The sequence below is a fragment of the Perca flavescens genome, chromosome 22 (assembly GCF_004354835.1).
Source record: "Perca flavescens isolate YP-PL-M2 chromosome 22, PFLA_1.0, whole genome shotgun sequence".
NCBI lineage: Eukaryota > Metazoa > Chordata > Actinopteri > Perciformes > Percidae > Perca > Perca flavescens.
The window spans coordinates 2,924,221-2,946,335 of NC_041352.1; the positions used below are offsets into that span (position 1 = coordinate 2,924,221).

A 22,115-nucleotide genomic window follows, 5' to 3' on the forward strand; every position below is an offset into this window, starting at 1 on the left:
TCATGTACTGCACAACAGTTTGTAAGGCACGTGTTATGTTATCAGTTCGTGTTTTTTGAGTAGTAAGTCAATAGGTAAAGTACTGACACGTGACATGGGACAGGTTGTGTGTTGATATAACCTCAAATCAACAGGTGTGTGGGGGTGGCCATTTAGAGAACAGGACTCTCGACAGAGCACACAACTGAGCACAATGACTGAACAACTAGTGTTTCCCACAACACAAACTTTTGTATACACCTTTTTAACTACATTTATAGAGGAAGTAGTCCATTCTGATTGATATTTCCTACCTGACAGAATCAGGTACTCAACTTTTAACTACATTTATAGAGGAAGATTTCCATTCTGATTGATATTTCCTACCTGACAGAATCAGGTACCCTACTTTTAACTACATTTATAGAGGAAGTAGTCCATTCTGATTGATATTTCCTACCTGATAGAATGAGCTACCCTACTTTTAACTACATTTGAAGAGGAAGTAGTCCATTCTGATAGATATTTCCTACCTGACGGAATGAGCTACCCCACTTTTAAAATCAGAACTATGACAACAAGGAAGAACAGGGCTGGCCAGGTGAGGCTGAGCAGGGGAGCAGGGCCAAAGCACCGGAGGACCGGGTTATCGGCTGTCTTCCATCGTCAAACCGTACCAAGTCTGAGGTGAGTCATCAACACAGCACAAATCCCTCTAGAGTTAGGAAAGATATACACTTATCCAGACCAGGTAATTTCATTCTCACGTTAATTGCAACATGTATTCAACACATTTCTTAGAATCCCTTCAAGGAAACACTGATGATGGGTGTGTTTCAGTAGTTGTGCAACAAGTCCATTGACATCATTGAAACACATGATTGTGTTTCCACATTTATCCTCCGATCACCTGATGAAGTGAATGCGGGAATGACAATGATTATTGAAAGCACTATTACAGCAGGAGGACGACTCTTGGGAGACAGTGAGATGTTGCTGGTATACAACACTCTCCCCACAAATATATATAAGTGCTGTATCTTGATACATTGGTAAACACAGCAACAAAATAAACATCTTTAGTAGCTTGTTTTTCCAATGACCTCGCCTTAACTGGTGGGGACATTAATGAATCTGCTCCTTGAGTAGGGCTGCAACTAAAGATTATTTTCACTGTTGATTATTTTGTTGAAGTAATCGATTAGTTGTTTGGTCTATTAAATGTCAGAAAATGGTGAAACATGTGGATCAGTGTTTCCCAAAGCCCAAGATGATGTCCTTAGATGTCTTGTTTTGCCCACAACTCAAATATATTCTGTCACAGAGGAGAGAAGAAACTAGAAAATATTCACACTTTAGAAGCTAGAATCAATTAAAATCAAAAACAACTCAAACCGACAACTAATCAATTATTGGCACTTGTTAAGAGTTTGATTCATGACAATAGTCGTATTAAGAATCATCACTGTTGCACAGCTACATTTTCCCTGTTGCCAAAAAGCGTAAGGACTTGGCAACTGATGAGACTACGTGTTCTCTTTTGCATTCTGCAGTCACCCACAAAAATGTCATTGACATCAACAGTACGCAAAACATTTTTCCAATTGTGAAGGGTACCTGCATGTTTCGTCATCTGCCAAGTCATGCATCAACATCAACATTCTAAATTTAGTTTATCAGATTCTTGCACCAATACTCATACTTTTACCGCACAGTCATGATGATAACTACTTGTTGCACAGTCATTATGATGGCTACATAGATAGTTGTTGAGGCATACGAACATCCTCAGCGGCGCGGTGAGAATGGATGGTGTACTGTGTTCAGCCAGTGAGCCGGTCTGGTACTGAGAACTAAACTGGATCAGGTGGTGTCTCAGAGCCCCCAGCTGCTCCTGGGACCTGGGCTCCGGAGTCACCCTGTAGAAGAAGACAGAACACAAGTAGATCCAAGCCAGGCATGTCATGACATAAAGCGGATCAAATGATTCTGATAAACTACGGACAGCACTTTTCTTTCAGTCCATCCCCAGGTTGACCCACCTGAAGATGATGACGCAGCCTGGTGTGAACTTCTCAAACATTATCTCCTGATAAACGCTGTTGTGTTTGGACACCATGTCTGCCTTTTTAACCATTTTACTGTCCTTCAGCTGGAAGATAATTTGAAATGGTTTAAATTCCTAGATATAAAGCTACTTGAAGTATGACTTGTATGCACCATAGCAGAGTTTTGCCTATTATAGACCATTTATTACAGCTCAAATATACTAAAGAAGTACTAATCACAGTGCAGACACAGAAACTCATGAGAAAGTTTAAATGTATCCAGAATCCCACACCACTGAAGATGGCTGAAGTCTCTACCTGGATGTGTTCTTGGATCTCTACAGTGCACTCTGGCAGGCCATTGATGTTTTTGTCTTCTTTTTTGTTGGAGTTGGTTACAGCCTCCAACACCACCTCTTGAATATGACCTTTGAAGGCAAAACAGACAGGAAAAAAGTCCAGCTTAGCTGACATTTCTGAATTCCTCTCTCTATCACCCCTTCTTTCTCAGTTAAAATAAAATAAACACAGTTATACACATACATACTGGGGCTCTACATTGTCTATATCTATCGGCCGGATGTCCGTCCCCTTCCTCTTTCTTTGTGTTGGCGTTCTAAACTCTGGTGGATTTATGAGGACTAGTTAACTGCTCCTCAGATCTCTGCAGGATAAATCCCGACAGCTAGCTAGATTATCTGTCCAATCAGAGTTTTCTGTTGCATGACTTAAACTACTTTTTAACATACACATGTTCCACCAAAACAAGTTCTTTCCCGAGACTAGTTTGCAGAGGCACCGTGGCTCTGTCCAGCTCTTAGCGCCGCCCAAGACGATTGTGATTGGTTTAAATAAATGCCAATTTATAAAATTATTTTATTTAACCAGGTAGGCCGTTGAGAACAGGTTCTCATTTGCAACGGCGACCTGGCCAAGAAAAGCATAAGCGTAAAAGACAACATACAGTTTCACATTCAATATAGTGCATGAAAACAGAATACAACAGACAATAAAGGTACAGATTAAGTAGGCAGTTCAAAGCAGTCACAAAGTGAGGTGTAAGTAAGTCGATTTATATGCAAAAGTGATATGGTGATAACATAATATACATGAAAAGACAATGTTCAACGTTGCTGAGATGTAGTAAAGAGTCAGAATAAAGGTTGTGCAAATTAAATTGTGGTCAAGATAGTGATGTGGATCCTGTGATCAGTTATAACGCAGTATATAGAAATAGTCTATATGAATGCTGAGAAGTAGTGAAGTCAATATACAGTTAGTGCAATATGTAATCTAGATAGTGATGTGGATCAATAATAACACAGTAAACATGAACAAACAGTCTGTCTGAATAATGAATATAGTAAAGAATTTATATACAGTTAGAGCAAATATTTGTCTGGGTAGTGAAGCAGAATCAGGAATAACACAGCATACATGTAAAAACAGTCTATATGAATGATAACAGCTGAGATGAAGTGAAGAGTCAATGTACAGTTTGTGCGAAGTGTGGACTAGATAGTGATGTTGATCAATATTAGCACAATATGCATGAATAGACAGAACTATCTAAATGCTGAGGTGTAGTAAAGAGTCAGTATACAGTTAGTGCAGGTAGTGGTTTAAATAGTGAGGTCAGTGTAGATTTGTTGTGATTTGTTGAGTTGTAGATGTACAAAAGTTGTGTGACAACAAGGCAATGCAACAATGGTGGGGAGAAATACAGTTTTGCATGCCAGGGCAGATGCAAAGTGCAAAAGCGCATAAACAGATATGTGCAAATGTGCGTTGGGGCATAACAGAGGCAGTGGGATAGGGTGTATAAAAACAATGTATGAATGATAGAGAACAATTAGGACATGCAGTGATCGGACAGGAGCTTGGTCAGACGTGCTTTATAGGTAGTTAGTGGGATAAGGGTTTTGAGTTTCAGGGTTTTTTGTAGCTCATTCCAGTCATTTGCAGCTGAGAACTGGAAGGAGTGGCGGCCAAAGGAGGTGTGCGCTTCTGGGGTGACCAAGGAGATGTAACTGCTTGAGCGGAAGTTGCGGGTGGGTAGGGCTATTGTGACCAGTGAGCTTAGGTACAGCGGGACTTTGCCTAGCACGGACTTGTAAATGAGTTGGTACCAGTGAGTTAGGTGTTGAGTGTGTAGCGAGGGCCAGCCAACTAATGCATAGAGGTTGCTGGGTGTTAACAGAGGCTCTGGTCACAAATCGTATGGCACTGTGGTAGAGAACATCCAGTTTTTTCAGGAGAGAGTTTGAGGCAGTTCTGTAAATAACATCACTAAAATTGGGTATTGAGAATTGGTAAAATTGTCATTTTCACCAAAGCGAGTTTGGCAGCATGAGTGAAGGAGGCCCTGTTGCGGAATAGAAAACCGATCCTAGACTTAACTTTAGATTGAAGTGTTGCTGGAAGGTGAGGGAACTGTCTAACCAGACACCTAAGTATGTGTACGCTGTCACATTTTCTAATTCCAGCCCATCCAGCATGGTAATGCTAATTGGATGGGCAGGGGTGGGCAGCGATCGATTGAAAAGCATGAACTTGGTTTTGCCAGAGTTTAGAAGTAATTGGAGGTTTCGGAAGGAGAGCTAAATAGCATTGAAGCTCTCCTGGAGGTTTGATAGCACATTATCCAATGAGGGGCCCGATGTGTACAGGATGGTGTAGTCTGCATAGAGGTGGATTTGTGAGTGCCCAACAGCAAGAGCCACATCATTGATGTAAAGGGAGAAAAGAGTCGGCCCGATAATCAAGCCTTGTGGCACCCCCATTGTGACATCCATAGGTCCTGACAACAGGTCCTCAGATTTAACGCACTGGAACCAGAAAAGTAGTTATTGTTGTTGTAAATTATTAAAAAAACATTTCAGATTTAGCTAAAGTTACTATGTCAGTTCTTCTACGTTGCTACAAACTTCAAATGGAGGCTATTTTTAAGACTAGCGCAGACTCACTGAGTTATAGGACAATTGCGCACCTTCAATTTACGTCCAAGTGCCGTTTTTGCCGCTGACAGTCTCAGATTAATATTCTAATTGTTGTACAACATTACAGAGATAGACCTTTTTGTTAAAGCGTAAGATCCTTTTTGTTTAACATGAAACAGCCCCGAAATCACAATCACCAAACCCACCCGACTTAAAAGTACTGTTTAGGATCTTACTCTTTAACAAAAAGGCCTATCTCTGTAGGGATCCTTTCTATAATGTTGTCAGACACTTAGAATAATAATCTGAGTCTGTCAGCAGCAAAAACTGAATTTTTAGTGGACACTAACTGACCATGCACAGTTTCCCTATATAACATTGCAGCCCAGTTCACAGCGATCTTGCTCAATGCTGGACCAATTTTCAAAAACATAGGAAAATAGGGTCCAGGTTGAAAAAGTTACCCTTTAAGCTTAGGAGTAAACTTAGTAACAAAGCACAAGCTCTTATTTTGCCTTATTCACTTTGTGCCATGTTTGATTTAGAAATTGTATTCTTTTTTTATTTGCGCTCGGGAGAGCACTGTTTGTGATAACAATTCACAGTATTTTGTATTTGCACTTTTAAATCTAATGTGAAGAGTACTATAATTGTCTTTGCCATGTCCACTGAAGATATGTTTGAAGTATCATAAATGTCTTTGCTGTTCGAAGTCCACTATGAAGATATGTTTTATTTAAGTAGATGTGTTTTTTTGAAGTATGTTTATGCTCCTGTTGCTACACTGTGAATATGATTAGTGCGAGGTTACTTTATATTTAAAACCATTGCACTGTATGCAGAATATACAACGATTTGAAAACATTGTGGCTTGCATAGTTGTGTGGTTAAATCCACTGCTGTTGATGTAGAGGTTAAGATTTTTGATCCCTCTGTGAAATCTGTTTATGGTTACTGCACAAAGTCATTCGTGTTGGGTAAAATTGGTACGTTCTAAGTTTTAATACTCAATTTAGACAATTTTGAGTACAGAACTCTGACTCAGATACACATACAACTGTATTTACCTACACACACAACAAGGAACCGATGGCTACAGTTTTTGGATAGAGTTAACTTTAACAAATCATGTTAGATTTAGAGACCCCACTTGGGTACCAGGGACATGATGAAATTGCCTTAACGTTACATAATACCTTTAAATAATACTAGCTTTAAGAAATCAAGTTGCATTTAGTCTAAAATCAGGTATCCTGAACATGATGAAATTACTTAACATTACACAATACATTTGTATTGCAGTTAGTCTAAAAATCAGGTATCCTGAACATGGTGAAATTACTACACAATAAATTCTTATTACTGTAACTGAAAAATAATATGTTAAATTAACACAATTTTAATAGACAGTCTAATGTGAATAAAATATGTTGGTTTGACAAGAAATAAGTAATAGCGAGAGAGAAAAAAAGTTAAAGTCAGTTAGCCACATTCTGATCATGTGGGACCGATATACACATTAAAATCAAGTAAATTCAAAAGATTCAAAGATTTTTTTCAGTGCATAAAAAACAGGAAAAAAAAGATATGAGCTTCGGATCAGGATATATTTGTATGACTATCACCTGGTATGAACATCGGTGAAACATCTTCTGTATGACGTTGTGTCTCTGGGTTCTTGATGGCCCTCCGCAGCACAGCCACCACAGACTGGTGGCTGCTGGGACAGTGTCTGGTCACTGCTACCACGCCCTCATCCAGCTGCTCCACGTACACCTGCACATCCAACCAGAAAGGCCCGATTTCAAATTTGACAAACAAATCAGACGATACCAATGTGCTTTATCTGAGAACAATGAGAACACTGAGGTCACGTCCTATGTAGGGATTCAACTGAGTTCATTACATATGAAGGCTATGATATATTTTTTTAGATTCAATGGCATCTAGTTTAATGTGCAAAGTTGATGCTAATGACACTGAAAAGATCATTCGTTAAAGGTAAAGTAAGGTATGTTAATCCAATACACTTTTTGTCAAATTCAGTTAATATCTCCTCACGGTCCCCGAGCTCTCTATCTTCTGTGTGCGCTGGAAAAAAAAACTGGTGTTAATACACAGTAAATACATAGTGTAAATGGGCCACAAAACACTATTCCAGCCAATCAGCAACAGGCAGCGTCAGTTGATGGTAGGGGGCGGGGTAATGTGCCTGCCAGCCAGTCCGTGAATCTTGGGTGCCAAGCTTCTGAAGGGGGCGGGGGGTTGTATTTGTTTGGCAGTTGAGTTCAAATATTAACAATGTTACTTACTGCATTAATCTGTGCGGGGTGCCTGGATAGCTCACCTGGTAGAGCGTGCGCCCCATGTAAAGAGGCTCAGTCCTCGCCGCTGCGGCGTCGGGTTTGATTTGGGCCTGCAGCCCTTTCTCTCCCCCTTTCATGTCTAAGCTGTCCTATCAAATAAAGGCCTAAAAATGCCACAAAAAAATAAAAACAAATAATGATGTATGGGTTGTCCCCCCACAATTGCTTCCTCAGTTGTGTTTACTTTCATAATTCATTTTCTTAAGTGCTTGTGAATGCTGAAAAGCTAAATTCCTTAAGCTAAACTAGACTGCTGGATTTAATGCGTTAGAAGAAGGTAAAGCAGTGAGAACAGTTGGAAAAGTAGAAAAGGATTAAATTAGTATACATTTCATTAAAGTGTTAAATAACACCAAATATGTATGAAACAAAAGTGAAATATATAATATAAATATAATATAAATATTCAGGTTTTCTGAAAAGCTGTCACTATACTGAATTGCTGGCTTCAATGTCTATGAAAAAGGTGAATTTGTAGGAAAATGTGCAAAAGTGGAAATGGTTTAATTAATTTGAATGTCTTTCAAACGTTGAATAATACAGACAGACAGACAGACAGACAGGCAGGCAGGCAGGCAGGCAGACAGGCAGGCAGGCAGGCAGGCAGATAGCCGAAAGTGCTGTGTCATGGTTAAAAAAACAGCAGGTGTGGCTCATAAGCTGCTTGTCATAGTGATAGCTGAAAAGTGACACCTCGGAGAACTAGAATCTCAGAGAATGACAGCACACTGCTGGTTTTCATGCTTTGCAGTTGAAAACCTTAAACCTCTATTTCTAAAAATGTCTTCACTTTGAGCATCCCAAGACTTTTCTGAACTGTAGACATGTTATTTTTGTAAATTAAGTTAAACATTACTCATATCACATTTAAAAAAAAGAGTTTGCGCTCAAGACTGGATTAAGCTACACAACATTGAAGTGGATGATAAGCAGAAGAGGGTATCTTGTTGCTTTGAGGCAGATAATTCAGAAACTATAAGGCCTACAGCTTAAAAGAGCACATTGGCAAAAAAAAGACAAGAATAGTTACATTTTTAGTTACATATAAATTGTGCATGACAAGTAAACATTGAGGGCGTGAGAGCAAGTTATAGAGGTTTTAAAACGATTTTCCAAGGCTTTCCATTCTGATGTCATCACCCACTCATCAGTCATGCAACATCACTCCATTACAAGCAAAGAAAAAAGCCTGTGTGTAGTTTCTGCCGCCCCCATGAGGAATTCTAACTAATGACAACAAAATTGTCGGCGCATCCACATGATACAAGTCTTGATCCATGATCATAATGGACGTTCATTAATACCCAAAAGTCACTAAAGCTTTAAAGCTTTAAATTCAGGATTTCAAAATGCTAAGCTTATTGAAAGGGGGGATGACATGCAGCAAAGGACCACAGGTTGGAACCAAACCCTCGGCCGCTGCAGCGAGGACTCTGTATATGGACACATGCACTAGCAGGTGAGCTACCCAGGCACCCAAGGAACTGGATTCTACTGGACTGGATATCACCCACTGGATCACTGACACAAGCCCTCTCATCTGACCTGCTGCACCACTCTACTCTGCCTCGGAGTACCGCAGACCTGCCCCCTCCCCTTGATAAACCTGGACCCCTTTGGGTTCAAATTGACATTCCACCGTAACAGAGAGAACAGACCTGGGTAAAGCCCTCAGCAGCCAGCTCCTGGTGAAGCCGGTTCAGTGCCAGCTTCCCAGCCAGGATCCCAGTCTGCAGGTTGACCTGGTCACGTGTCCGGGCCTCAGAGTTCCAGCAGGTGTACTGATGGTCCTCCCTCACCGCTGAGATCTGTACAGCACACGGAAGGTCAAGCCCTGAACAGCTCACAAAACACATCAGAACGCTCAGTTTTATCTGTGCCAGGTGGGGACTGGACCAAGGTATAGCTGTGTTAACTGGTAGATCAGACCATGTTGTTAATATTAGTGCTGCCCATAATGGAATGCCATTTTATTCAATATTAAATAATGTTATGTACAAATACATTTGAACGTAAGAGGGGAAAGTAAATAAATGTGACATCATAAAATAAAAGTTCCCTGAAATTAATAAAAGTGACACCTATTTATTTATTTATTTATTTATTCATTTATTGAACTTAATTGACACATTTATATATTTAAATGTACATGTATGTATAATGTATTCATAGACATTTAAATGGCATTCCATAGCCCATATGGTAAAACCTACTGGACCTAGTAACCCCTTGTCCTTTACTCTACTGCCACCCACAGGCTCAAAAGGCCACTTAAACATCCAGTAACTGTGCTGTGTTACAAAATCTAATGAACGCATTGACATTAAATCTATCACAACATAACAACACACTCTCATGCTCACAAGAAAAACTCTAGTCTAAGTCTATTCTCGTCATTACATGGCTAAATGACAAAACACACAACAGCTAACGACCAGTGCATTGAAATCCTCTCGGGGTATTTCTTTTTCCCAGATGATGTCCAGTGGCAGAGTTGTGTGCTTATCCAAACACACATCAGTTGGACTATATTGGATATATGTGTTGGATGGAGTACATACAATAAATGTGTTCTATGGCTTGGTTTGTCTTAGGGCGCTTTCACACCTGTAGTTCGGTGGACTCGTGCGATTCAGGCTTGAAGTTGCAATATTTTTGCATTTTTCATTTGGTTGGGTTTGCGTTCACACTGCACTTTGTCAAACGCACCAAACACTGTAAACATATGACAGAATATTTGAAACTGGACACTTCTGCTCTCAGAAATAATGGAGCAACACCATATTTATAACGTCTTGGGTTTTCTGGTTCTGCTTTAGTGTTTCTAATATTTTAGAAGAAGGCGAACAATGAGCAGCTGACAGACAGCGAGTGAAGGAGAGAGAGATGATGATGCCACACAGACGACCAGCGATATGTGTGGTCATATTAGGTTATGGATCTGAAAGTTATCATCCCTTAAATTAACGTTGAGTCACTTTGTGCATACGCAAAGACAATGTCGTTTTCTCTGGACCCCTGCCAAACCTGACCAATGATGAAATGTACAGCCGTACGTCATCCTTCCACCGCTGGTTGTCGGGGGGGTGCCCAGCTAACGATGTGGGCTATGTGAATAACTGGGGGGGCGTTCTGGGGAAAGCCTGGTCTGATGGAGAGAGACGGCATTCATCCCACCTGGGACGGAGCCATAAACCATGACAACCCAAGTTTGATATTAGTAATCAGGGGTGCAGTACTACGCGCCCCTCTGTGCTTCCGTTGGAGCAGTCGCCCACTCATAGTCTAATAAGCACGGTGTCTGTTCCCCGACTCAGATCGGTTAAATCAAAGGTAAACAAAAGATGCGCTATACTTAACAACCTAATTGGAATTAAAACGACTGAAACGATAGAACAAAATAGGAAACTTAGATGTGGACTATTAAATATTAGATCTCTGTCTTCTAAAGCATTATTGGTAAACGAGTTGATATCCGATAATAACATTGATTTATTTTGTCTTACGGAAACATCGCTGGGCCATGAAGACTATGTTAGTCTGAATGAAGCCACTCCTCCCAGTCATATTAATACTCAAATTCCTAGAGGCTCAGGCCGAGGAGGGGGAGTTGCAGCCATCTTTGATGCAAGCCTGTTAATTACTCCTAAACCTAAATTAAATTATAACTCCTTTGAAAGTCTTGTTCTTAATCTTCAACATCCAAAATGGAAAACATTACAGCCAATTATATTCGTTGTTATTTACAGGGCTCCAGGTCCGTATTCTGATTTTTTATCTGAATTCTCAGAGTTTTTATCATGTTTAGTCCTTAAATCAGACAAAGTACTTATTGTAGGTGATTTTAATATCCACGTGGACGTTGACAATGATAGCCTTAGTACTGCTTTCAACTCATTACTGGATTCAATCGGTTTCAGTCAGAGTGTGCACAAGGCGACGCACTGTTTTAACCACACCCTCGACCTTGTGCTGGTATATGGTATTGAAATTGAGGATTTAATAATATTTCCGCAGAATTCGGTATTAACAGATCATTCTTTAATCACTTTCGAATTCTTACTACCTGACTATATTAAATTAGATAAAAGCTTCTACACCAGATGCCTATCTGACAGTGCTATAGCTAAATTTAAAGAAGATATTCCAGCAGCATTCGACTCTATGTCATGCCTTAACATAACAGAGGACCTCAATGTTAACCTCAGTCCCTCTCAAATTGATACATTTGTAGACGGTGCTACAACGACCTTCCTGTTGAATCCAGGATTGAGTTTAAAATCCTTCTCTTGACCTACAAAGCTCTAAATGGTCTAGCACCATCATATCTAGAAGAGCTCCTAATACCCTATTGTCCCACTAGAGCACTGCGCTCCCAGAATGCAGAGTTACTGGTGGTACCTAGAGTCTCTAAAAGTAGAATGGGAGCAAGAGCCTTCAGTTATCAGGCTCCTCTCCTATGGAACCAGCTCCCGATCTGGGTTCAGGAGGCAGAAACTGTAATCGCTTTCAAGAATGAACTTAAAACTCTTCTATTTGATAAAGCTTATAGTTAGGGAGTGAGGAGTTGCAGTGTTCACCTAACTGGCCCACCTGCTTCTCTTCATAATTGTTAGATTAATAATACATAACAAAGTAGAGGGAGGCAGGCCAGCCAAGCCCGATCCGGCAGGGGGAGAGTTCTAAGCCCGAAAAAGCTACCTCTCCTTATGACCTGTCTCTCTTAGTTACGCTGTTATAGTTACGCTGTTATAGTTCTAGACTGCCGGGGGACTTCCTTCCTTCCTTTGACACACTGAGCTGCTCTCTCCTCTCCCTTTCTATTACTTTTACTATTACTATTTGTGTGTATCCCATCCCAGAAATGCTTGTTACTAATCCTAGCTTCTGGGGAGTTACTCCCCGGAGTCCTTATGTTTTTTCCCCCAGCGTATTTCCTTGGAGAACGTCGGCACCAAGATCCTGGTTCCAGCTGTCGCCGTGGTCCTGCTGCACTCCCTGCTGAGCTCAGCGGTGCCCTGCAATGTCATGCTGCTTCCTGCTGAACCCTGCAGCTCCCCGCTAGATCCAGAATCTGTTCCATTATTAATATGACTACTATCGCCACTGTTCATCACACCCCCAACCGGCCCCTCAGACACCGCCTACCAAGAGCCTGGGTCTGTCCGAGGTTTCTTCCCAAGAGGGAGTTTTTCCTCGCCACTGTTGCACTGCTTGCTCTTGAGGGAATTACTGGAATTGTTGGAATTGTTGGGGCTTTGTAAATTATAGTGTGGTCTAGACCTACTCTACTTTATCTGTAAAGTGTCTCGAGATAACCTATGTTATGATTTGATACTATAAATAAAATTGAATTGAATTGAATTGAAATCATAGGCTATATAGGTCCGTAAATTGTGTGCAAGGTTGAAATTACAGGTTAGTAAATGCTCTGTTTTTGGTTCACTTCCTGTTTTTGGGTCGGATCGCGTTCTCACCTGAAGTTAACTGAACTTTAGCAAACTTAGAAGTGAACAGAGATCCGCGTTTTGCAGACCAGAGTTGGTTTGTTTGATCCGCACCAGAGTTGGGATGAGCTTTAACAGTGCTCATATTCTGCTTCTGACTGGCTAGTAGTCCTTACCTAGGTACTGTCAGGGCACGCCCTCATACTCTGCTTCTGATTGGCTAGTAGTCCTTACCTAGGTACTGTCAGGGCACGCCCTCATACTCTGCTTCTGATTGGCTAGTATTCCTTACCTAGGTACTGTCAGGGCATGCCCTCATACTCTGCTTCTGACTGGCTAGTAGTCCTTACCTAGGTACTGTCAGGGCACACCCTCATACTCTGCTTCTGACTGGCTAGTAGTCCTTACCTAGGTACTGTCAGGGCACGCCCTCATACTCTGCTTCTGATTGGCTAGTAGTCCTTACCTAGGTACTGTCAGGGCACGCCCTCATACTCTGCTTCTGATTGGCTAGTAGTCCTTACCTAGGTACTGTCAGGGCATGCCCTCATACTGTGCTTCTGACTGGCTAGTAGTCCTTACCTAGCTACTGAGCATGCGCGACTCCCAACAAAGATGGAACAGAAGTGAGAGGTCTCACTCTGTAGCTAAAACAGAGAGCTCAGCACACAGGGTGAAAAGAGGAGCTGCAGCAATGTGCAGTGTAACACAAATTGGTGTTTTTGGAAAATTAAACATGTAAACCTATTCTGATATAACCTCTAAATACAATTATGAATCTGAAAATGAGCATAATATGAGCACTTTAAAACGTGAACACCATCTGAGCTTCAGTAAAGTCCCTGTACAGTCAACAATGAGAGCCGTGCCATGCTGTGGTACTTTACGTCCATTTGATTTTACCTGACAAGGAAGCAGCTCATCATATCCTCTGACGCTGCCTGTAGCACAGCAGGCCATAGAAACCAGGGTAGATCTGGGCAAGAAGTCGTATACTGAACACGTCTGAAACAACACAACAGGTTAAGATTGGCCTGTATGGTCCAAATCAACAATTCAGTAACAAGCTTGATATTTACAATGTGGTCGTTCACATTCTGTCACTGTGCACAATGACATTTTCTAACGAGGTGAGTCTTTCAATTGAATTTTGGGAGAATAAATAGAGATGGAGAGAGCATGACTGAACCAAAACATGCTTGTGTGTTTCCTGCCCAGGTGCTACAGATGAAAATGAGCTTTTAGCTAACTCTGTCCCTGTCAAATAAATAAATATTTAATTTTATTTATTTGTTTTATATATGTTTTTGGCTTGGAACAAGCTATTTTAGGTGATTTTCACTTGATATGATTCCTTAAAAACAAACAGACTATATACTGTACCTGTCCTTTGCACATTCACTTTTGCACATCCCTTAACATTTTTGCACATCCTGCACTTGTCCATACAGCCTCTTTTTTCTTAAAAAGTCATATTGTACATATATGTTTCTGCATTTACTGTTTGTTTATTTCATTTTAATGTTTTATTTTTTTCACCCCTGTCCCTCAGACACTGGATGGATGGTAATTTATAAATATCTATCACTATGAATTGTTTATTTTAGTCTATATCGACGGCAAATTTATTTACAGGATTGTTCAGGTGCCACCGGAAATTCCGCCGGATGTCTGTTACCTTGCTCTTTCTTTGTGTTGGATGGTGGATTTATGGTCTAACTGTTAACCATAGTCCTCATAAATCCACCATCCAAACTCAGAAAAATCAGTTAATTGCAGTTAGCAGTTAGCAGTTTACTGCTCCTCAGATTTTTCTGTTTCTGAGTTTTCTGTTGCACGACTAAAACAACTTTTGAACGTACACATGTTCCACCAAAACAAGTTCCTTCTCGAGACTATTTTGCAGCGGCACCATTATTGTGTCCGGCCTTTAGCACCGCCCAAGACGATTGTGATTGGTTTAAAGAAATGCCAGTAAACCAGTTAAGTTTAATATGCGACTCAATTGTCTACAGTATATGTAGTAAGGGGTCCCTACTCTGTCTCTCTTTAAGCAAAGGCTCCTTGGCCTATAAAACGTTGAAGACCCCTGTCCTAGATGAAAGCAGACCTGGATGGGACTGTGATTGTTCGGGCTGACATCCATGAACATGGTGTGAGTGACGGCTGGGATCAGGGGCCGAAGGCTGGGCTGAAAGAAGGCACCTACAGGCTCCGCGCCAAACCAGGACAGCGAGCCCTCCTCCTTCTGACGCTCTGCTGCACCCATAGCATCTGATGGAGAGACGGAGGAAAAGAAGCTGCCTCACATCATATCAGCCAGGTCTGGAATAATAACAAGACTGGATATGAAAACATGCGATCCCAAAGTAGTGATGCAGCATGCCAACTCATTAGAGTGCCGTTAAATGCTATTTAATTCCATCTATAATCACCTATATATATTTATATATATATATATATATATATATATATATATATATATATATATATATATATATATATATATATATAAAAGTTATTAGAGGCTTTACATATGTATTCAAACTAATGGTTCAACTTGTGGAATGTGGTAATGAACAACATCTGCAAAGATGACCATATATAAAATAAACGCGACCCCTGCATGAGAGTAACTGTTTAAACCAGAGTGTTCAGACCAGTGTGAAATCTAAGGTTTTTGGCTTGGCTATACTATGTTTTGGGGATTTCTTTTAAATATGTTTAATTCATTATTCAAGGCTTTTTGCCATGTTTAATATGAACATCCAACTCTGCAACATTATAGATATGACAGAAAATAAACGAAAAAGCCTAAAAGGTCCCCCTTAACAATTAGGACAGATTAACACTCGGCTCCTCTGACTTGCTGATGGTCATAATATTTTGTTTGTCTGACATCAAGTATTAATCTGTGCTTTAATTCAATGAGTATAGATAACAAATGACATAACCCTGCCACTATTTAACTCCCTCTCTTATTCTGAAGGTCAGAGGTCCATTTTGGATGTCTTCGATCGCTTATGCTTATATCTTATCTAACACAACTTGACTAAGCACTTCCCCAAATATGTTTATTTTCTCTTTTAAAGTTTATTAATGTGTGGGAACGATGCATTGATCTATTCGCAGGGATTTCCACATCAGTTTTTCTATTCTACCATTTGGCTCTCTGGTTCTGTAGCTTTAGATTCCTGTTGACTAAGTTCCCACATTTAGTTGCTTTGTCCTGTTATACAAGTAAACAAAATTAAGAATTAAAGTAACCTTTTTAATGTTTACGTTAATTTTGTTGCATACTAAACTTCCGTGATTGGCTCTTGGACTAAAGTTTGTGATTAGTCAAAAATATTCTATCATTTGGAAACTGCAGTGTGCATCCCCAACTCATACAACATAAAATCTGAATAAGAGCCATTTTAAGCCAGAGATGGATATATGTAATGTAAAAAAATTGCGTTCCAAATGACACACACTGCTGGTGTGGGTGCTTACCTCTGATGAGTGAGGTAATGCCCAGCCTAGTCACACAGACATTCTGCAGCTCCTCACTGCTAATCGTCAGCTCAGCCACCACATACAGGTCTGGCCTCAGAAAACGAGCCTGATCGAGCATGTACTGCAGACCCAAATCACAGCCAGCATGGTCACCCCCACACCATGCAAAGGTGGGCACAGAGTTAAGATCAAAAAGAGAAGGAGGGAGACAGAGATAGGAAGAAGAGTGACAACAAAAGGGAGGGAAATGATGTGGATGCATAGATGGACAGAGCAGATATGCAAAAAAAAAGGAGAAAAGATTGAACATGCGGCATGCAGATTAACCATGGTATTGGTTGATGGGAACGGAGAAACGAGTGAAAATAATAGGGGAGCCAAGGATATTTAGTTAAGTATTATGTAACAATAAAAAACGCATTTGAAATGACAGAATAAAAGTGAAATATGGAAGATGCATGTACATGTCAGAGGCAATTGCATTAAAAAGCCAAAAGAGACAAACAAAAAGAAGAAAAGAGAGTCATTCCAAGATCAAACAAATCACTGCAGTTCTTTACAATCCAGCAGACTTTTCAGTGTTTTGTTCAAACTGTGCATTTTCCAGCAGAGCAGCGAGCAGAAATGGAGCGAGGTGACGGTGTCAGGGTCAGTACCTCGCACCAAAGTGGTGATTCCCAGGCGGTTTATAAAGACATTGTCAATGAGCTGACTGCTGGGAAAGAGATCGGCCATCACATAGAGGTTAGGCCTGATGGCTCTGGCTGCTGCCAGCATTGCCTACAGGGACCAACACATTATGTACACAGCAATTAACCTGGTGTCTATCCATCATAGCTAAATGGGTGTTTTCTATTATACCAGGTCAATGTAGGAATGCCCCTTAAATGTTTCAGCATTAACCCAAAGACTACATTTTTAGGACGGCAGTATGTGTAAAGCCAGCAGTAACAAGAATGAGAACATGGGACTAATAACAAATAATCGTATGTTGCGTGGGTTGTTTGTGTACCGGTCTTCTATGAGGGGCCGTCTGGGACGTTATTCATAGTTACCTCACACACATACAAGTGAAGTGCTCTCACACACAGTACTGAATTGCTTTAATATAAACTACTGAAAAATTATACGCTCACATACTATACTGAAACCTCACACGTATACAAGTGAAATGCTCTCACACACTACTGAAACGCTCTCATGGAAACTACTGAAACGCTCTCATATACATAACTGAAACGCTCTCATATACATAACTGAAATGGCCTCATATACACAACTGAAATGCTCTCATATACACTACTGAAACTAGTATGAAGATAGCGTATGTGAGAGCATTTCAGTAGTGTATATGAGAGCATTTCAGTAGTTTATATGAGAGCGTTTCAATAATGTGTGAGAGCATTTCACTTGTATGTGTGTAAGGTAATTGTGAATAATGTAACGGACGGGCCCTCATACATCACACTGGACACTGATATATTGTAATAAACCAATTGTATGTCCATGTACGTACAAAATACCAAGAAACAAGGCTAGGTCGAAACCTAGAATATGGCTGGACTGTGTATGGTCACAGTCCTAAATTATGAAATATTATATGGATAGTCAATGGTAGTGACTATTATGTGAATTCCTGGATATTCAATTTTCATCTGCAATTTTCTGTACTTGTCCCAGTAATATTTGTTCTTAAAGTGTACTTAAGCAGCATAATACATGGCACGGTTTCATGACACTCTTTCAACTGGAGAGGGCAGTAAAACAATGTGTTTCTAGCCTGCTGTTAATAAGTACTAAGTTACTCTATAAGTGCTTAGAAAAAGGACATTTAAGCACAAGCACACTATGACCCAGAGCAGCTACTAAATACCTTGAAGTAAGATTGTTTTGTCAAATTTATGGTCGGATTTAGTGACTTTAGTGAGCTTTACAGAGTTTACATTCGTTTAATGATTCATTTTTAAATTATTTTTATTATCAGTATTAATTCATTATGATACTATGTGTCAGTGTATCCTGTCCAGAGGCTCTCCAGACAGTGGAGAAGGGTATGCAGTTTACTCATGACGCAAATAGGACAATCATGAAAATAACTCCAGGAATTTACTCTTCTACTGCTGACAAGTTCTGATATGTTTTATTTTTATAAATATATTGTATATATTTAATAAAATATATTGTATATATAAGTACCAAGCTAGTATATATGGATAAATCAAGCATGGCTGTGACCAATCATTATCATTACCACTCAACCTTTTTTTTAAGTCCATCTGTTACATTGCATTAACTTACACCATACATTTCAATTATTATTATTATTATTATTATTATTATTATTATTATTATTTCTGGACGGCTGAAGCATGCAACTATGCTCACACTGTACGGGTTGATTCACCGTTTGATCTGCTTGCACTCAATGTAAAAATGGCCCAGTAAACTCAACAGCTGTGAGTGGCTGACTGAAGTTTCTGGTCTCTTTTTGGTCGCTCTGTGTGGCATGCAAAGATCTCTGATACAAGTGGATCGCTCAAATCTACACAGGTCAAACACAGTCTGATTACAGTGCAATCACACGTTTAATATAAACCAGTGTGTTACTGTGCTGTACTGTGTGTACTGTGTCCTCTCACTCTAGGACTTCTACTTTTGCATTATTTGTTTCTAATTGCCTTGGATATTGCTATGGATGCTCAGGCACTTCAGCTAGAGCTAGATGCTCTTTTAATGGAGAGAGGGAGGAAAGAAGGGGTAGCAATGCTTCTGGTCTCAAGGATCAAAGATCTATATTTTATCGCACATTTTGACAAAACACCTTCAATAGTATAGGCTCAGGAGGATTTTGCATTTTCGCACAGAATAGTAGATAGAGAATACCTCAGCCACATGCAGAGGGGTGGACAGGCAGTTGACCAGGCATACACCAGAGAAGACTTTGGCTGTCATCTCTGTGTATGTCTTCATATGAGCCCACAGATAAGGACAGTCCTCCGGTTTCTCTCCATAACGAAGCTTGATAGTGTCAGCCTGACAGACCAGTTCTCTCCGTAAGTAGGCCTCTGAGCCTGTGGACAACAGGAGAGGAAGAAATGGCAGATTGAGGAACATGGTGGTGCAAATATCTCTCTGTTCATTTGTGTGATTTCAATGGCTGCCTGTGGAGATTTGGCAATGATAAAGACACCCTGTGGATTTTACCGCTACTAGCTCTAAACGGAACTGTTTTTATATGAATGGGTCTGCACCCTGACAATCAAAATGTTCAGCCAAGCTAGCATTTGTTATATAAAGTAATTAACAGAACTTAAACACAGAAATATGCCACAACAGATGTAGTATCCAGTAAAGTGCACAGTCAAACAGAAAAACTAAGACTCATAGCACAAATATTAACATTAATAACAATAATAATACAAACACAACTGCTACTTCTAAAAGTAATAACGATAATTTGGCTGAGGTGTTTCTCTTACTACAAATAAATAGATAAATAAATAAGACAAGATGGTATAGGGTGATGCATTGGTCACTTTTGCGCCTGCCAAGTTTGTTTACGTGGTTCAGCGCAGTTCCTGAGCAGGTCATTTCCCTTCACAAAGCCATCATGGGCCAGGAAGTGACACGCCTTCTCTCTCTGCTCCATCAGCTGCATTTCTTCATCAAGGGTCATATCTTTAAAGAGGAAGGAGAAATACCTGGAGGAGGCACAGGAACTGACATGTAGATCAAAACATAATATCCAACCAAGTAATAGTATCCTCTGCACATTCTATAAATTATTTTTCCTTTTTGAACTTTTTGCCCATCCCTCTACATTTTTGTACATACTGTACCATACAGCCTCCGAAAAGCTTTCAGTAGCTTATTTGGGGTTCCCAATTTCAAGCGGCCTACATTTGATTATTGTACCTTCTGAAAAGCGTTTAATGATACAATGTTGACGTGTGAAATAAACGTAAACAATGTATGTATGACAATGCAGATGTATGTATGTATGCATGTATTTATGTATGTATGTATGTATGTATGTATGTATGTATTTATGTATGTACCTGTGTATGTATGCATGTATTTATGTATTTATGTATGTATGCATGTATGTATGTATGCATGTATTTATGTATGTATGTATGTATGTATGTATTTATGTATGTACGTATGTATGTATGCATGTATTTATGTATGTACCTATGTATGTATGCATGTATTTATGTATGTACCTATGTATGTATGCATGTATTTATGTATTTATGTATGTATGTACAGTATGTATTTATGTATGTATGTATGTATTTATGTATCTATGTACAGTATGTATGTATGTATGTATGTATGTATATATTGTTTGTTTATTTTATATTATTGTTTTTATATATGCACCATCAACTAAAGCAAATTCCTTGTAAGTGCTACTTACCTTATATAAATAATAATAATAATAATAATAATAATAAAAAACTTATTTCTAAATATATTTCTGATTCTGATATTACACTTTTCAATAACAAACATTCTTAGAATCTCTAAGAATAATTTAAAAGGACAATTTAGGGAGACTCTTACATTTATTTTATTTCTATACACTACCCCCCCAATATTTCCTTGTGCCTTTTTCTTGTCAGATTCATTTTACAGTCAATAACTGGTCCATACACGTTTATTTTAACCCAAAATAGTGAAAAAATGTAGATACTGAGATTTAAAAAAATCCTACACATGGTGACAGGTCAGAGGGTTGGAGCGCCTACCTGCTACACAGAGGGTACTTCCTTGTGACCGGACCCAGCTTTGGCCCCTGATCAGAAAGACGCTCATAAACTACATTTCCCACAATGCAGTTGATCGCCTGAGGAGAAAAATTAGCAGTGGGGTTGGAACCAAAAGAAAGTTGGTCAGCAAGAACTGAAAAAAGGAATGTGTAAAATCTGAAAAATCACAACCACACACAAACACAAACACACACACACACACACACACACACACACACACACACCTGCTCTGCGTGGTGGTTCATCTCGTTGTATAACCCCGAGTTCAGCTCCTCCAGTCTCTTTTTGAAACAGATACAGCACTCCTGGATGTCTGATGGGCTCATACTGTTACCAGAGAGAGGGGGAATTAAACCATCAACCATTGGCTAATCTCCACAGCACTGTGGTGTAAGGTCTGGCTCTACCACGCACACACACACACACGCACACACACACACACACACACACACACACACATTCTGGGATAGGAGGAAAAAAACGCCCTGGGTTGTTTGCATTTCTTTAAACCAATCACAATTTTCTTGGACGACGGTGGCGGTGCAAATTAGTCTCGGGAAGGAACTTGTTTGGTGGTGTTAAGGAAAAACTTAGTAACAGCTTTCTATAGGATACATGGAGGTTCTGGAGACTTTGTCTTACACACAAGAATTTATTGATGTTGATCGTGGAGATTAAGGAAGACAGTACAGTTTAACCACAATGTGCTACTCTGGAGTGTCCTCCCCAACTCTGAGGTCCTGAGCCTTTTCCTAATGCTTACTGTATATTCCTAGCCCCAACTATCGAGTATGTGATATCTCAAGATATCGATGGCGCCAAAAAAAAGATGGTCACCTTGAGCATAGTTCTAGGCACATGAGAAACTATGTCACCTTGTTACACAGCTTACACTGACCTCTAAAAGGAGATTGTCCTGAAACAAAACATTCACATATGATGTGACCTATGATGACCTAATGTCTAAGCTTTCCCTTTAGTCTCATCATACCACTTCATGGTGTTTCTGGAAATGCCACCACAGGTGGAACATTTGCAGCCCGATAAGAGAAAACGCTGCAAA

General features: G+C 39.9%; 1 protein-coding gene across 2 annotated transcripts in view; it reads right to left on the bottom strand.

The window, feature by feature from the left end:
• LOC114549238 (glycogen debranching enzyme) overlaps positions 1-22,115 on the bottom strand; it is a 49,971-nt gene that overhangs the window by 15,404 nt on the left and 12,452 nt on the right. The window contains exons 8-19 of one of the 2 annotated variants that reach the window (XM_028569469.1): positions 21,277-21,379; positions 21,032-21,129; positions 19,839-19,978; positions 19,161-19,348; positions 16,275-16,398; positions 14,890-15,053; positions 13,683-13,784; positions 8,991-9,140; positions 6,592-6,742; positions 2,346-2,455; positions 2,022-2,131; positions 1,764-1,898 (exon numbers count right to left, since the gene is read on the bottom strand). In XM_028569469.1, coding sequence (XP_028425270.1) covers positions 1,764-1,898; positions 2,022-2,131; positions 2,346-2,455; positions 6,592-6,742; positions 8,991-9,140; positions 13,683-13,784; positions 14,890-15,053; positions 16,275-16,398; positions 19,161-19,348; positions 19,839-19,978; positions 21,032-21,129; positions 21,277-21,379 — 1,575 coding nt within the window. Of the gene's footprint in view, positions 1-1,763; positions 1,899-2,021; positions 2,132-2,345; positions 2,456-6,591; positions 6,743-8,990; positions 9,141-13,682; positions 13,785-14,889; positions 15,054-16,274; positions 16,399-16,933; positions 17,058-19,160; positions 19,349-19,838; positions 19,979-21,031; positions 21,130-21,276; positions 21,380-22,115 lie in introns of both variants that reach the window. The other variant, XM_028569468.1, reaches the window with a different exon arrangement.